This window comes from Panthera tigris, chromosome A1 (genome assembly GCF_018350195.1).
Source record: "Panthera tigris isolate Pti1 chromosome A1, P.tigris_Pti1_mat1.1, whole genome shotgun sequence".
NCBI classification, from domain to species: domain Eukaryota; kingdom Metazoa; phylum Chordata; class Mammalia; order Carnivora; family Felidae; genus Panthera; species Panthera tigris.
The window spans coordinates 47,137,153-47,154,614 of record NC_056660.1 but is presented as its reverse complement, the minus strand read 5'-3'; the positions used below and the strand labels follow the sequence as shown (position 1 = coordinate 47,154,614).

General features: G+C 36.0%; 1 protein-coding gene across 2 annotated transcripts in view; it reads right to left on the bottom strand.

Annotated features, from left to right (window-relative positions):
* Positions 1–9,287: 9,287 nt before the first annotated feature.
* PIBF1 (progesterone immunomodulatory binding factor 1) overlaps positions 9,288–17,462 on the bottom strand; it is a 206,294-nt gene continuing 198,119 nt past the window's right edge. For both annotated transcript variants that reach the window (XM_007075100.3, XM_007075102.3), the window contains exon 18: positions 9,288–9,518. In XM_007075100.3, coding sequence (XP_007075162.1) covers positions 9,468–9,518 — 51 coding nt within the window. In that variant the 3' untranslated portion in view covers positions 9,288–9,467. The remainder of the gene's footprint in view (positions 9,519–17,462) is intronic.

Sequence of the window (17,462 nt, the reverse complement as noted above, 5' to 3'; positions counted from 1 at the left end):
TTTGAATCGGAAAGTGCTCAACTATAAAATAAGAAAAATAAAAGTAAAGCCCAAAAGACAAAATAATGTATCAAAAATTTGTTTAAAAGATGTATGAAGATTTTTCTAATCTAAACTATATTCTCCTTGAAAATAAAGGAAGCATAACATACTTCTACTACAATAACGAAAAACACTGGCTAAATTTAGGATACTTTTGGGATCTATAGAGTGGGGGTAATGAAGTATATGTTTTTGTCCATCTGTTTAGAAGCATTTACCTTAATATTATGCCAACACAGCAATCTTTTTAATTTGATTTTTATTTATTATTGAAGTATAATTTGCATACAATGTTATATTAGTTTCCAGCATACAACATGGTGAGTTGACAATTCTGTTCATTACTCAATGCTCAACATCTGTCACCATACAATGTTATTATAACTATATTCCCTTTGCTGAACTTTTCCTTGCCATGACTTACTAATTTCATAACTGGAAATTTATACCTCTTAATCCCCTTCCTCTATTTTGCCCATACCCCAACCTACCTCACCTCTGGCAACTACTAGTTTGTCCCTTGTATGTAAAAGTCTGTTTCTATGTTGGTTCACTTGTTTTGCTTTTTATATTCGACATATAAGAGAAATCATATGGTATTTGCCTTTCTCTGTCTGACTTCTTTCACTTAGCATAATACCCCCTAGGTCCATCCATGTTGTTGCAAATGGCAAGATTTCTTTTTGTGGCTGAGTAGTATTATTCCCTTGTTATGTATATACCACATCTATCTCCATTCATTTATCAGTGGACACTTGGGTTGCTTTCATATCTTGGCTATTTTAAATAATTCTAATTATTTAAATAATTATTTAATTATTATAATTATATAATTATTTAATTAATATAATATAATTATTATATATAATATATATTAATTATTATATTATATATAATATAAATATAAATAAAATATAAATATATATAAATATATATAAATATAAAATAAATATAATATAAATATAAATTATATATAATTAATTCTTATAATTATTATCTAATTATCTAAATACTTCTAATTATTTAAATAATTATTTAAATTCTATTCTAATATTCTAAATAAACATAGGTGTTCATATATCTATTCTAATTAGAATTTTTGTTTTTTGGGGGGGTAAAAACCCAGTAGTGGAGTTACTGAATCAAATGGTATTTCTACTTTAAATTAATTAATTTTTTACTTTTTTTTTTTTTTAACATTTATTTCCTTTTGAGAGATAGAACATGAGTGGGGATGGGACAGAGAAACAGGGAGGCACAGAATCTGAAGCAGGCTCCAGGTTCTGAGCTGCCAGCACATGGGGTCAAAACCACGAACCGTGAGATCATGACCTGAGCTGAAGTTGTGTGCTTAACCGACTGAGCCACCCAGGTGTCCCTTAATTAATTAAATTATTAATTAAATTAAATTAAATTAATTCTTTGGTATTTCTACTTTTAAAGAGCTGCCATACCATTTTCCACAGTTGTTGCACCAATTTATATTCCCACTAACAGTGCATGATGGTTCCCATTTCTCCACAATCTCACCAACAGTTGTTATTTCTTGTTTTTTTGATGACAGCCATTCTGACATGTGTGAGGTGACATCTCATTGTGGTTTTGATTTGCATTTCCCTGATGATGAGAAGTGTTGAGCATCTTTTCATGTGTCTGTTGGCCATCTTATGTCTTTTTTTTTTGGAAAAATGTCTATTTGGGTCCTTTGCCTGATTTTTAATTGCATTATTATTATTATTATTATTATTATTATTATTATTATTTTTGGTGTTGAGTTGTGTAAGTTCTTTATATTAAAAAATAACCCCTTGTACAGTAGTTTTTAAAGTTAATTCTGGGAACTTGCTTATGGTTCACCATAGTTTTCTAGTTCCAAATCACAATTTATCTGCTATTCCAGAACAAATTCATTTTGCTAGTAAAACAAAAACAAAAAACATAGTTCTGAACTTCTAGTCTGTGAAGGTAGCAAGTGAAATACCTTTGGCAACTATTGAGAAATAAGTGTTACATTATGATCAACATAGTTAAGAATTTTAAAAATTGCCAATGATGTACAATATTATGATTAAAATTGCCATAATTGCATTAAATGAAAAATAAAATTATTCTCTACCTTATATGAAATCAATATTTATTATTTATTTGTTTGTTTGTTTGTTTGTTTCAATCAATATTTAACATGGGTTTAGTAAAAAACAAGGCTCATCTATCTGGTCATTTACAATTTTGAATTAAATTTACTGAAACATGGCACTGTGCTCTTAACTTCTACCTCAATTGTATTTTGTTCTGTTTTTCAAGTTCATGACTTATAAGTACTTATATAAACTGTAGATTAAACTTTAAATAAAAAATTGTCGTATAAAAAAAGAAAAAAGATTGTTCTGTGGAGAATGGTTTGGAGAGAGGCATGAGTAGATTTATGGAGATCAGGTAGAATGCTACTGATATAATTTAGGGAAGAGGACATAAGGGCTTGAATTAAGTTGGTGACAGAAATTCATAAACAGTAAATGAAATACAAAATATAAGAGTCAAGAAGTTGAAATCTCTACAAAAATCTTAACTTAGATTGGATGTATCAATAGGAGCTTATGATTTCCCCCCTCCATTTAAGAACGTTAATTTCACAGCTCTATCAAAGAGGCTACAAATAAGGCCTGGAAACATTGAACATTCCAATACCCATAACATCCTACATTCTGGATTTAGTCAATTCCTTCTTCATGGTGTTATTCAGCTTGATCTATTTCTTGCTTTGCCTTTAGATTGAAGTTAGATCTGAAGACTTGATTTGATTCAGGGTAAGTTTGTTTTTCCCAAGGATACTGCACAGGTATTGTTTTATATTTCACATTATATCACATCAAGAGGCACATAATTTCTGCTTGCCCCACTTTTAGTGATAATAAGGTTGATCAGAAAATTTAGGTGATTATGGCCTGATGTAAAGTTCCCTATTATCCTTGTATCTCATTGCTTCAGCATTCATTGGTGATTGATGCCCGAATCATTTATTTCATTAGGGGTTACTAAGTAGTGATTTCCTCCTTTTCTTTTCAAACATTTTTAAGGTACAACTGACATATAATAAACTGCACATTTAAAAAAATGTACAATTTTATAGACCGTAAACACTCATGAAACCATTACCACAAACAGTGAGCATATCTGTCTCCCCCGCCCCACCCCCCCCCCGCCCTGCCAATGTTTATGCTGCCCTTTTGTTTACTTGGAAATTCTCATAATCAAAATTTTTTTAAAAAGGGGAAATATTTATGAGGCAGATCAACAAGGCTGGGTGATTGAATGCTTGGGAGTTAATAAGAGAAGGGTCTAGAATGACTCCTACAATCATGCTATGAGCCATTTAGAGTGCATAGATGGTGGTACCATTTATTGAGGGACTGGAAAAGAAACTTGGTGAATTCAGTTTTGTTATGGTTTTTTGTTTTTGTTTTGTTTTGGTTCAAGTTAGGTTTGAGGTCACAATGGGACATCCAAGTAGACACATCAAGTAGTCAGGTGTTAAAAGAAACAGTTTGACCTAGAGATATACATTTGGGAATATTGGCATATAGTAACTAAAGCCAGGGAGTAGAAATTATCAAGAGATTCAATACAGAACAGGAAAAAGATTTAAGGGGAAAAAGAAACTGAAATGTTCTCATGTTTCATGATCAGCTAAAAGAGGAAGAAGGAGGAAAATGATGAGTTTACAGTATTGCAGAAGCCAAGGGAAAATAGGGAATGTTCCATCTGTGCCGATCATGGAGTTGTATTCTGTAGAATAGTTTTACTTCTTGCTCAAAATACATGATTTATACACCAGTGAGTGGGGCATACTCTTGAAAGAGGTCACCTTCAGTACCTTAAGTAATAAAATTAAGTTTCTGAGCCTGTAGAGCTGAGGCCTGGACTAGGGACTCTTGTAAATCAACCAAAAGAAACGATACCTAGTGAGGACTCTTGATAGCTAGCTGGCGAGCTTTGTCTGGTGACCTCTAAGCCTCAGGAAATCTTTCTTTGAAGCATTTATAGTACTTATTACTTTCTAAACTAAGTAACATTAAAATAAATTATTTTCCCTGCCCCCTTTTTTGCATATTCTTAGCTTCGCAAGATCTTAGAATGAATGAACGGGAATCTGACTCATTAATAGCTTCAACCTTCTCTAAGGGGTTGGGAATCCTGCTTTAAACTTTCTGATGGGTGATTATCTAACCACTGTCGGTATAATATAGTGAATTTGGAGTACTCATGGTCACTGGGTGATAGTTCTTTTTAGAAATTCTTACATTGAGGATAAGATAAAATCTCTTCGCTGGTGTTTGAGACATCATAGAGTTCTTTTTCAAAGCCCTTTGGAAAAGGAAGAGAACAAACACTTCAAAGTTTGAATGCCTTACACATTTTAAGTGTTTCACGTTTGTCGAATGAATGCATAAATTAATTAACGCGTGGATGATTTAGTTGGTTCTGAAAAGCTTATTATATACTATTAACTTAGTAAGAACTGTGAGAACATGGAATTCCTTAGTGTCAGAATCCTTTAACACTGGAACATTATCTTTAGGAATAGATCCGATACCTATAAATTTTTCTTGAATAAAAATTCAGCTATGCTGCATCTTATTCATTTTTTTTCCCTCCAGAGAAAGCTGATAAATCAAGATTTTTCCCCCTCCTTTCTGTCCCACTGGGGTGGGGGTGGGGATAGGGAGTGAGGCATGAGAAGCAGTAGACTATACTGGAAAGAGCATGGCCATTAGAATTAGACAGTCTTGGTTCAGATCCACTTCTATTTATTACGTGTCTGATCTTGGGCCATTAAGTTACTCTGAGTCTTAGTTTCTTCATTTTAAAAATGAAGATAATGCTTACTTGGCAAAGTTACTGTTTAGATTAAGTAAATTAAGGAGTAGAAAGCATGTAACACAGCAACTGGCTGATAGAATGAGCTTGATAATGGTAGCCATTACTCTTACATTTGGGCAACATTTCATAAAACATTTACCAGGAAAAAAAAAGAATATTATGCTAATTTTGTTTTATTTACGTTTTAATAAGAAAATGCCAAAGCCAGGAAAGGATTATGATAAAGTTAGGAAATAAGGAGATTTGTAATAGCCAAGAGGTGAAGGCAACCCAGATATCCATCAAGGGATAAATGGATTACAAAAAAATGTGTTATATACAAACAGTAGAATATTATTCAGCAATCAATAAGGAAATTTTGACATATGCTACAATATGGATGAACCTTGAGGACATTTTGCTGCGTGTAATAAGCCAGTCATAAAAAGACAAATACTGTATGATTCCACTTATATGAAATCTAAAGTAGTCAAATTCATAGAAACAGAAGTATGGTGGGTTGCTGGGGAGGGAAAAAGGGGAAATGAGAGGCTGTTTAATGAGTATTTCAGATTTGAAAGATGAGAAAGTCTGGAGGTTTGCTGTACAACTATGTGAATAGAGTCAATACTACTGAACTGTACATTTAAAAATTAAATGTACATTTAAAAAACTACATTAAAAATTTTGTTATTTTTTTACCATAATAATAATAATAATAATAATAATAATAAAGCAATGGTAAGGAGGAAAAAGTGAAGAAGTGAAGGTCTGGAAATTTGGAGAAAAGGCAAGGGTTGTAGTGACATTAAGAAATGAGCTACAATAGATTTCATGATACTAAAAAAAAACCAAAACTCTAGTTTTTAAGACATTAGTAAAATAAAAATTTACATCACTGTATCTCATCTCTGCTCAAATTCATCAAATAAACATTTCCTACTTAAGTTCAAGGCACAGTGCTAAATTACCGAGGACCAAAAAAGCCTAAGAAATAATTCTTGCCTTCAAGGAAATGGACAAGCATAAACAATTATTATAAAACATGGTAGGCAGAATTAAAGATAGATAAAGTACAGAGAATTTAATACAGATTATTATGGCAGAACAGATAAGACTTTCTGATAGGAGTGGCATCTGAATTAGAAATCCACAAAGGTCTTCCAAGAAGCTTTCGTATCACAATCAAGCAGGAAGTTAAGGAATGGGTAAAATAGGTAATAGGGATTAAGAGGTACAATCTTCTAGTTATACAATAATACAAGTCATGGGGATATAATGTACAACTAAGGAATATAGTCAATAACATTGTAATAACTTTGTGGGGTGACATAGGGTAACTAGACCTATTGTGGTGGTCATTTCATAATGTATAAAAATATCAACTCCCTATGTTGTGCATCTGAAACTAAAAATTATAGTATGTCAAATATAATTCAATAAAAAACAAAACATTCTAACCCTGAGATTTATTAATAGATATTATGGTAAGAAATGATACTAGGAACTTTTTTTCCCCAAGGAATTATATCCCCAAGTAATGAAAGGAAAGAAAGAGGGAAGAATATTAAGGATCTGGAGACAGAAAGACTTCCTCAATTTCTTCATCACTGCAGTTTCTATTTCTTAAACGAGCTCCTAATTTTCCTACTTCTGTGCCCTTGTTCACATCACTACTTTATTATTTGTTTATTTTTTAAAACATTTTTAACCATTTATTTTTTCCTATACAGCTTTGATTTTATTATTTATTTATTTACTTATTTATTTTTTAAATTTACATTCAGGTTAGTTATCGTATAGTGCAACAATGATTTCAGGAGTAGATTCCTTAATGCCCCTTACCCATTTAGCCCATCCCCTCTCCCACAGCCCCTCCCCGTAACCCTTTGTTTGTTCTCCATATTTAAGAGTCTCTTATGTTTTGTCCCCCTCCGTTTTTATTTTTGCTTCTGTTCCCTTATGTTCATCTGTTTTGTCTCTTAAAGTCCTCATATGAGTGAAGTCATATGATATTGGTCTTTCTCTGACTAATTTCGCTTAACATAATACCCTCTAGTTCCATCCACGTAGTTGAAAACGGCAAGATTTCATTCTTTTTGATTGCTGAGTAATACTCCATTGTGTATATATATATATACACATCCATTGTATATATATATACATCTTCTTTATCCATTCATCCATCGATGGACATTTGGGCTCTTTCCATACTTTGGCTATTGTCGATAGTGCTGTAATAAGGGTGCATGTGTCCCTTCAAAACAGCACACCTGTATCCCTTGGATAAATACCTAGTAGTGCAATTGCTGGGTTGTAGGGTAGTTCTTTTTTTAATTTTTTGAGGAACCTCCATACTGTTTTCCAGAGTGGCTGCACCAATTTGCATTCCCACCAGCAGTGCAAAAGAGATCCTCTTTCTCCGCATCCTTGCCAACACCTGTTGTTGCCTGAGTTGTTACTGTTAGCCATTCTGACAGGTGTGAGGTGATATCTCATTGTGGTTTTGATTTGTATTTCCCTGATGATGAATGATGTTGAGCATTTTTTCATGTGTTGGCTGGCCATCTGGAGGTCTTCTTTGGAGAAGGGTCTATTCATGTCTTTTGCCCATTTCTTCACTGGAATATTTGTTTTTTGGGTGGTGAGTTTGAGAAGTTCTTTAGATTTTGGATACTAACCCTTTATCTGATATGTCGTTTGCAAATACCTTCTCCCATTCTGTCAGTTGCCTTTCAGTTTTGCTGATTGTTTCCTTCGCTGTGCAGAAGCTTTTTATTTTGATGAGGTCCCAACAGTTCATTTTTACTCCTGTTTTTCTTGCCTCCAGAGACGTGTTGAGTAAGAAGTTGCTGCGGGCAAGATCAAAGAGGTTTTGCCTGCTTTCTCCTCGAAGATTTTGATGGCTTCCTGTCTTACATTGAAGTCTTTCATCCATTTTGAGTTTATTTTTGTGAATGGTGTAAGAAAGTGGTCCAAGCTCATTCTTCTGCATGTCACTGTCCAGTCTTCCCAGCATCACTTGCTGAAGTGACTGTCTTTATTTCACTGGATATTCTTTCCTGCTTTGTCAAAGATTAGTTGGCCATTCGTTTGTGGACCCATTTCTCGGTTTTCTATTCTGTTCCATTGATCTGAGTGTCTGTTTTTGTGCCATCACATCATTACTTTAACTTGGGTAATCAATCAGTATCCCTTTATATTAAAATATCATATAATAATGGATCGACTAAAATAAATTATAAAATGCTTTTAGATTAATAATTAGAATTGAACATAAGACATTTTCTATCATTTTAGAAGGAAACAAATTATGTCTATGAATTAATATAGTTTTAATGAATCATATAAGTACTCTGGATTTTACATGCATGCCTAAGAAAGGTCATATTCACAAACCTTTGTTGCAGAAAGTAGTATATTAGAAGATGTTTAACTAAATGAAACAAAGAGGGGAGATGAGATTAGGGTCTTCAGGTCGATGATAGATTTATAAGTATATACTATTATCAAAGGCTTTTTCTGTTCTCTCACTCACCTAACAGTCTGCACTATTGTGATTTTCAAAGAACACATTGAACAGATGGTACTTGTGTTTCACATCTACAGAAATCAACATCGGTATCACTGGTTCCTCACTAGGAAATAGGGAGGGACTTTGCTACCCCAGAGGACAGAGACGGTTCTGCTTAACACAACTGGGGGTGGTGGTGCTACTGTCATCTAGTGGTGGAGGCCAGAGATGCTGCTGAACATCTCACAATGCAGAGAACTGCCCCCACCAACTCCACCCGGAACGAAGAATTATCCAGCCACTATGTTCAACACTGGTTGAGAAAACCTGATTTATAAAAACATATTTTTCTTTTCTTTCTCTATTTCCCTCCTTCCCCTTCTTCTTTACGTTTTATCTCTTGAATGAGAAATGGGACATATTTTGTATCAAGAAAAAGAGAAAGTATTATTCATTTTTTTTTCTCACTGACTAGAAATTGGGTCCATACTGCATCTGAATCAGCACCGTTTGGACCAATGTACCAAGAGACTTTCTACCAAATTCTTACTTGACCAACGGAATAACAGATTTCCTACTAGACTTTATTGATTAATGATCATATTATAAGGAAAAACAGAGCCCAAAGAAATAGTCGGCAATTCATATTCGCCTACATGATATTTGACCACCGTCACTGGGCATTTGAAGTGTCTTCTAATAGATTTCACAAATGATTCTTAATTTTAAAAACGTAACGTGTCTTGGTATTTGTGTTACGACATTTAAGCCTAGTATTTATATATTTAGAAAAAAGCTCCAAAATGTAAATCATAAGAGTATATGATATTTATTTTGTAACACAGTAGATAAAACCAAATACAAAGTGGACTACTGTCTGCACGTTATACATTTTGATTCTTAGGCTGAAATCTCTTAATTTAACATTCGCTTAAAATAAGCTTTGGTTATTTAAAAAAAAAATGTCAAGTCCATGATTACGATAAACTTTTTGCTCATCAGAGAAAGAACTTCAAGAGTAAATAATGATACAGCAAATCCATCCAAAACACTAGGTCTTCATCTTTTGTTTCTTAGACCACTCAGGTGCTTCTTTTTTGGTCTGTTAAAAACAAAAAAACAAAAATCAAGTAAAATGCTTATAAGGAAAATAAGAGAGGCCATTCAGAGAACCAAGTACCTGTATATACTTTGTGTGTAAAATTGCAGGAAATAATTGCTTTTCTTAATTCGGAAGGATACTCAAAGGCAAAGGTTCAGAAATAATTTCTCATCTGGTAGGTCTGTAGAAAAAACACACATCTGTGTTTTCTGGCTCAAGGCTTGTACATAACACACACACAGGTAAGTATTTATGAATTGATTTTATTTTCAAAGAGAATTACAAAAAATCAAGGACATGGCTCTTTTCATTTGTCTTATGCATCTATATATGGATATTTATCCACTCGATGGATATTTACTGAAGGATTAGTGGGGCCAAATCACTGTACTTTGAGCTTCTGAATTGCAAAGTATTTGCCAGAGTACTTCTTAAGCTTTACTGCTCAATTGTTTCAATCTAAAAAGCGTCTGGCTGTACAGAGTAGTAACAAAAAAGCAGGGGAGGTTGACTGTTACAGAATAAAGCACTCAGAACCCTGTATACATAAGGCACTGATTCCGATCAAAACATCCTATTTTATACAATATTACAGTAAGTATACAGTGTACTTCTTTCCCACTTAGATCTGCTTCAAAGTAAGAAGGACCATATTCCTAAATATAGATACATATGTGTAGGCACATAGATTAGTATGATAGCTTATGATTTTATCTTTTTTATGTTGTTTTATGTTCCATAGCAGATGTACACAATGTTGGAAGTGACATCAATGATCAACTCCTCTTGACCTTATCTATGCCATTGGCCAGGTTCAATGACCACCAAATAAATCGGTGGACCCTCCTCCACCCCCGTTTTACACTGTGGCTCTAATGAGCTATAGATATTTTCACAGGATGGTTCCTACAGGTGACTAAAATTCAGTCTGTCAAAATGAACTCCCCATTCCTCCATCATCTCTGTCTTGGTGAACAGTATCATACTTTGCTCAATCATTGAAACCAGAAATATTTGATTCCTCTTTATACTAGATTTCTCCTTTTCACTGACTACACCCATTATAAACAGGCTAAAACTTAACTTTTATTGAATACCTTTTTAACTTATTCTGTTCCTATCTTGACCTCACTGGGCCGTCATTGTTTCTAGCTTAATTCCTGTATGACCTCCTAATTCTGATTTGGCTCTCTCTTGTGTTCAATTAATTGTCCACAATCCTTCTAACCTTAGCTTTCAAAAATGCAAATCTGTATTAAAACACTGCAGTATTTCCTTCATTAAAACAAAGTTCAAAGTCCTTAGTACTAAAGGTGAAAGAGGGGTTCCTGGCTGGCTCAGTTGGTAGAGCATGTAACTCTTGATCTCAGGGTCTTGAGTTCAAGCCCCATGTTGGCCATGGAGCCTACTAAAAAAAAAAAAAAAAAAAAGAATAAAGGGATCCTGGATGGCTCAGTTGGTTAAGCATCTGATGTTGGCTCCGGTCATGATCTCCAGTCCTTGAGTTCGAGCCCATATTGGGCTCTCTGCTTTCAGCAAAGAGCCAACTTCAAAGAGCCAACTTCGGATCCTCTGTCCCCCTCTTTCTCTGCCCCTCTCCAGCTCTCTTGCATGCTCTCTCTCTCAAAAATAAATAGATAAAAAACATCAAAAGAAAAAAAGAAGAATACAATGCACAATATTAAAAAAAAAAAAAAAAGGTGAAAGAAGCTTCCATGGCCAAATCAGGAAATCACAGGGAAGGGCAGGTGCTATCTGCTAAGAGATTTAAAAAGTGGCAGAGGCTGGGGTACCTGGTGAGTTCAGTTGGTAGAGCATGTGACTCCTGATGTCAGGGTTGTGAGTTCAAGACACATGTTGGGCGTAGAGATTAATTAAAAAAAAATAAGATCTTTAAAAGCAAAAGCAAAAAAAAAAAAAAAAAATGTGGCAGATGCCAACTAAATCCAAAAGAATCAGAATGCTAGTTTATTAACTGGTAATAAGAAATACAATTGTTGGAGCACTGGGGTGGCTCAGTCGGTTAAGCGTCTGACTTAGGCTCAGGGCATGATCTCACAGTTTGTGAGTTCAAGTCCCACACTGGGTGAGCCCCGCTTCTCTCTCTCTCTTCCTCTCTTTCTGCCCCTTCTGGGATTCTCTCTTTCTCTGCCCCTTGCTCACTTGTGCCCCCTCTCACTCTCAAAAAAAAAGAGAATAAAAATTAAAAAATTAAAAATATTTTAAAAACCTCATTTAGCTTTAAATGCTTTACAGCAGGAATTCAGATATGCAAAAATAAAATCCACTTAAAAAAACTCCAACAGACTAGAATAGAAAAAGGTCAGAGTATGTGCCACAGCTGGGGAAAATTCTGTTTTGACAAAGTGTGTGACGGTCACTAAGTCACAATGTGAACTGTTTTGTTTTGTTTTTTTTTTTTAACTGTGGCTCCTTGACAAACAAAATCTCTAAGTGGCTTCTGTAGACTAAGCTACAGCTTATAGCAAAGGGTAGATAATTTGTACACCTGTGTTTTTTTCAATCAACTGATATAAAAAATATTACTACTATGTGTGTATGGGAAGAAAGTAAATAAAACTTTTGATATTGAAAAGGAATCTTAAGACCCAAAAAGGACAATACAAGAATTTCAGTAGTAGACAGTTTTTCCTGACTCCTTTCATCTGTCTGGTCCACTGCAGACCAAGTCCTTTCCATCCCCTCCCCATCAGTACTTCCTTTTAACAGATGTGCTAATGAAGTAGATTTGCCATAATCAAATGTACCTCTTTCCAGGCATTAGTGGCTTTTCCTCTTTATAAATTGACTTTCGAGATATTTGATCTCTCACAGTTTCCATTACATGAAATCTTTTTTATATGTGTATATGGAACACAGCTTTAATTCTTATGTGCTGGTTTAGGCTAACTATATTTGCAATTTTATAAAGAAACCATACAAATCAGTGAAAATTTTGGCTTATGAGTAGAGTGTTAACAAACGCTAAAGTAAGCTGTACTCCAGATGTAGGGAGAGCTCAGAGGGCTGTGCTACACACAAATGACAGGATTAACTGGAAACCTATCAGGAGTAATCTACCACTACAACGTGATTCTGGAGATAAATAACTGATAAGATAGGTACCTATTGTCACGGAGAAGCAGTCAACTAAAACATCAGTATATTACTCTGGGGGGCTTGGGTGGCTCAGTCTATTAAGCAGATTGTAAGTCTGACTCTTGATTTCTTTTTTTAAAAACAATTTTTTTTTTAAACATTTATTTATTTTTGAGACTGAGAGAGACAGAGCATGAACAGGGGAGGGTCAGAGAGAGGGAGACACAGAATCTGAAACAGGCTCCAGGCTCTGAGCTGTCAGCACAGAGCCAGACGCGGGGCTCGAACTCACAGCCCTCACGGACCGTGAGATCATGACCTGAGCTGAAGTCGGCCGCTTAACCGAATGAGCCACCCAGGCGCCCCTGACTCTTGATTTCAGCTCAGGTCATGACCTCATGGTTGGTGAGTTCAAGCCCTGCATCTGTGCTCTGCACAGACAGTGTGGAACCTGCTTGGGAGTCTCTCTCTGCTCCTCTGCTGCTCATGCTATCTCAAAAAAATTAGTATGTTACTTGGAGATTACAACATATTGAGAAAGTATTTAAAATAAGAAAGAATGATGATAATGCAGGCGTAATACACCTGGTAGATTATTCCTGGAATCTAGAAAAAGAGCTAGAAACTAAGAATCTATTAGTGCTCAACCGGTGCCACTTTTCTAAAGGCAAAAAAAAAAAAAAAAAGATGATGTCTATTACATATCATTACTTTGTTTTCCAAAAAAGATATAATCTTGGAATCACAGAAATAAATATTTAGAGTCTTCACAGGCAGGGCCCAACTTAAGTGAGTCTATCTAGGCAGCGGACCCGGCTTTCTTATCAACCAAATGAGAGATTCCCCAGATTGTTCAACCTTCACCACCCTCCTTCCATGTTCACAAAGAAATTCCTTACTTCAAAATTACCTTACTGAGAGACTAAGAGAAAACTTACCAGGTGTACTCACAACTGCAAAGAAAAGCCCCCCCCCCCCCCCCCCCCCCCCCCCCCCCCCCCCCCCCCCCGTTCCCAGAACCAGCCAGGGCGTGCCCGGTTGTGGTCTGACCTAAAGGCAGGAACCAATCAAGTTCAAGTTCTGCTGAGTGGTTTGAAATAAAGGCGGGAACCAATCAAGTTCTGCTGAGTGTTCAAATTTAAATGTCAACCAATAACAGCTCTGTAACCTCAAGAAATCCCTAACTTGTTTGTGCCTGTCTATAAAAGAAGCTGTAAGATCCTCGCTCGGGGACTCTTAGCATCATGGGCAACGAGTGCGTGGAGGACCGGGTTCGAACCTGCAATAAACGACCCTTGCCTCTTGGCTTTGACTCTGGACTCTGGTGGTTTGTTTTCGGGGGGGGTCTCTCGAATCGGGGCATATCACTTACCAGCTAAAGTACAACAGGAAGAAGCTGCCATTAGAATTCACAATGTTAGAATCAAAAAGTTACTTTTTAATTTTTTTGATTATGTAGGCTCCATGCCCAGTGTGGGGTTTGAACTCATGACCCTGACATCAAGGGTCGCACACTCTACTGACTGAGCCAGTCAGATGACCCCAAAAGTTATATTTTTTGAAATGTAAATATTGCATTCACTCAATTACTATTTTATAAATAACTGCTAAACTCACTTTTGATGAATGAGGAGAAAGATTGTTTTTATAACCTATGTACCTAGAAACAATTTTAAACTGTGGCAAAATACACATAACATCGTTATCATTTTTAAGCTTACAGGTCAGTAGTATTAAGTATATTCATGTTGTTGTGTGACTATCACCACCATCCATTCACCTTGTGTAACTGAAACTCTGTCCCCATTAAACAATAACTCCTCACTCCCCCCAGTCCCTGGTAGCCACCGTTCCCCTTTCTGCCTCTATGACTCTGACTACTCTAGGTATATCCTATCTCCTTTTATTTCTCTTTTGTCCTAAGGAAAGTGTTAATGGATCATGAAGTGACTGAAGTGAGGGACAAGAATGTAGTAAGAAAGGAATAAAGTCAAGGTATAAAAAAACACGTATTAGACATCTTAATATTAAATATGGAAAAGAGCACAAATTTGAAAATACTTTGTCAATACTGTACTTTTTCTGCCTTTGGAATTTCTCTCTCTAACCCTACCTGTCACCTGTCAAAATCTTAGACATTCTTCAAGGCCAACCTCAAATACTTTCTGCGGGAACCCATCAACATCACAGTATCTATTCTTTTTTTTAAATTCCCATAGAACTTAGTATTTTCTTTACTTTAAAGTAGTCCACCCGATTTCATCTATATCAAAATGATCAAATCTTCTATAATGTTAAGCATGGGTTCTTGCATATAGTCAGGATGAACTTGTTGAACTGAATTGTACTTATTTGAACATTTTTTTTGTCTTCCAGGTGACCACATGTAGCCTTCTAAATCACTTCTACGGAGAGAGTCATGTGCTCATATAAGCATTATGTATAAATTACATAAACTTACCTTACCATTCAGCAGATGCTAGCCATTGAGATAACCAATCTAAGTTAAGATCTGAACCCTACCACAAACTCATAATTTGGAAACTACATACACTATGTACTGGTGCTACCCATTTTTTTTTTAAAGTTATTTATTTATTTTGAGAGAGACAGAAAGAGAGAGAAATAGAGAGTGGGGGAGGGGCACAGAGGAGAGAGAATCCCAGTCAGGTTCCAAACTATCAGTGCAGAGCCTGATGTGGGACTCAAACTCATGAACCGTGAGATCATAAACTGAGCCAAAGTCGGAAGCTTAACTGACTGAGCCACCCAGGTGCCCCTGGTGCTACCCATTCTTGTTATGTTCCCTGCCCTCCCTAGAGCCTAAGGCTCTTTATTGTTTCAATGCTTACAATCTGCGTGGAGAAGAGACTAAGAGCAGGATTGCTCATATCTGCATTTTTATTGAGAAAATAGTGACAATGGTATGAATCCTGAGTAAAGATGCTGGTTTGGAAAAGGATGGTAGCAGAAAACTAGCAAAAGGTAGTCCCGTGCGTCTCTGGAAGGAAAAAAGAAAGTTGCTTCAAAGAGGATTAGAATAGCTCCAGTTTTCTTCTAGAAAGGAGATAGGTAAGGCTAGAGAAAAGGGGTAGCACAGCTAAAAGCTACATTGAGAGAGAAAGTAGATGATTAGTGGGAATGAATGGGGTGTTTGTGAATGACAGGGACTGAAATGGTGCCGCCTGTTGCAGAAGTGGCACTAACCACAGTGTGGGGACTAACCACAGACTTGGGAGCTGCCTCTTTCACTCTCCCTGTCCTTTTAGTTTTAACACTGAAGTTTCCCACCCAGTAGAGTTTTAACAGCAAAGAAGATAAGTAAATCAGGAAGGCACATAACCGTTTTTTTTTTTTTTTTTAAGTCCTCAACGAGCAAATATTTGAGAGTATCAGCTCTGTTCATGAGCTGTGCAAGGCAATGGAAACACAGCTCCTATCTTTAAAGCATTTATTGCTTCTCGGCCTTTTGGCTAAGATCAAGTGTACTATCCTTAAAGCATTTACATTCTGTGGTTCAATCTAGTCTTTGTTAGTGCATTAAATGCCTGAAAAACAACTCTGCCATATCTGTGATTTCGATGGCCAGCACTTGTCCATAAAATGCACCTTTTGGGGCTGTCTTCTTATATATCACGTGAGCACTGCAAAACATTCATTTGAATATAATAGCATATAAAGCAAAATGCTGCAAGCTCTATTCTTTCTTTTCTTCTGTATCACAGCTGTACCTCCACCCCATTGCCCAGGCAAAAGTAGTTTTGTGTGTTTTCCTCATACAAAAATATGCGTATATGAACACACATCCATCCATCTATCCAGCATTAAATCTGATATCAGGGAAAAATACCAATAGCAAATAATTTCAGCCAAAGGATCTAGAAGCAAGTTAGAAACGTTTCCATTTTTGAGGGCACCTGCATGGCTCGGTCGGTCAAGTGTCCCACTTCGGCTCAGGTCATGATCTCACGGTTCATGAGTTCGAGCCACACTTTGGGCTCTGTGTGGACAGCTCAGAGCCTAGAGCCTGGAGCCTGCTTCAGATTCTGTGTCTCCCTCTCTCTCTGCCCGTCCCCCACTCACACTGTGTCTCTCTGTCAAAAATAAATAAACATTAAAAAAATTAAAAAAGAAAAAAGAAATGTTTCCAATTTTATGGGCCGCTTGGGTGGCTCAGTCAGGTAAGCATCCGACTCTTGATTTCAGCTTAGGTCATGATCTTACAGTATGTGAGATCGAGCCCCACGTCAGCTCCACGCAGAGCCTGCCTGGGATTTCCTTTCTGCCCCTCCCGTGTGTGTGTGCATGTTCTCTATCAAATTAAATAAGTAAACATTAAAAGAAAGAAACATTTCCATTTTTGCTATAAAACTAAGATTATTAAATAATTAAAACTTATTTTCAAATATTTGCATCATAAATTCCTTATTAACAATATCAGAGAAGATACAAGAAAAATATTGGTATGGAAAATTAAAAATATTCAAATAGCAACTGTAAAAATTATAATGCCAAAAAAGAATCATAGCATGTTGGTATACAAGATGTCCAGGGGTGCCCAAGTGGCTTAGTCGGTTCAGTGTCCGACTCCTGGTTTTGGCTCAGGTCAAGATCTCACGGTTTGTGAGTTCGAGCCCCATGTCAGGCTCCACACTGGGTATGGAGCCTGGTTAAAATTCTCTCTCTCCCTCTCTCTCTGCCCCTCTCCCCTGTTCACATTCTCTCTCTCTCTCAAAATAAATAAACATTAAAAAAAAAATGTCCAGACTTCATCTCATATGATCTCCTCCCTAATTTTACAGACAAGAACCAGCTCAGAGTGTTTAAATGGTTTGCTCCTGGTTA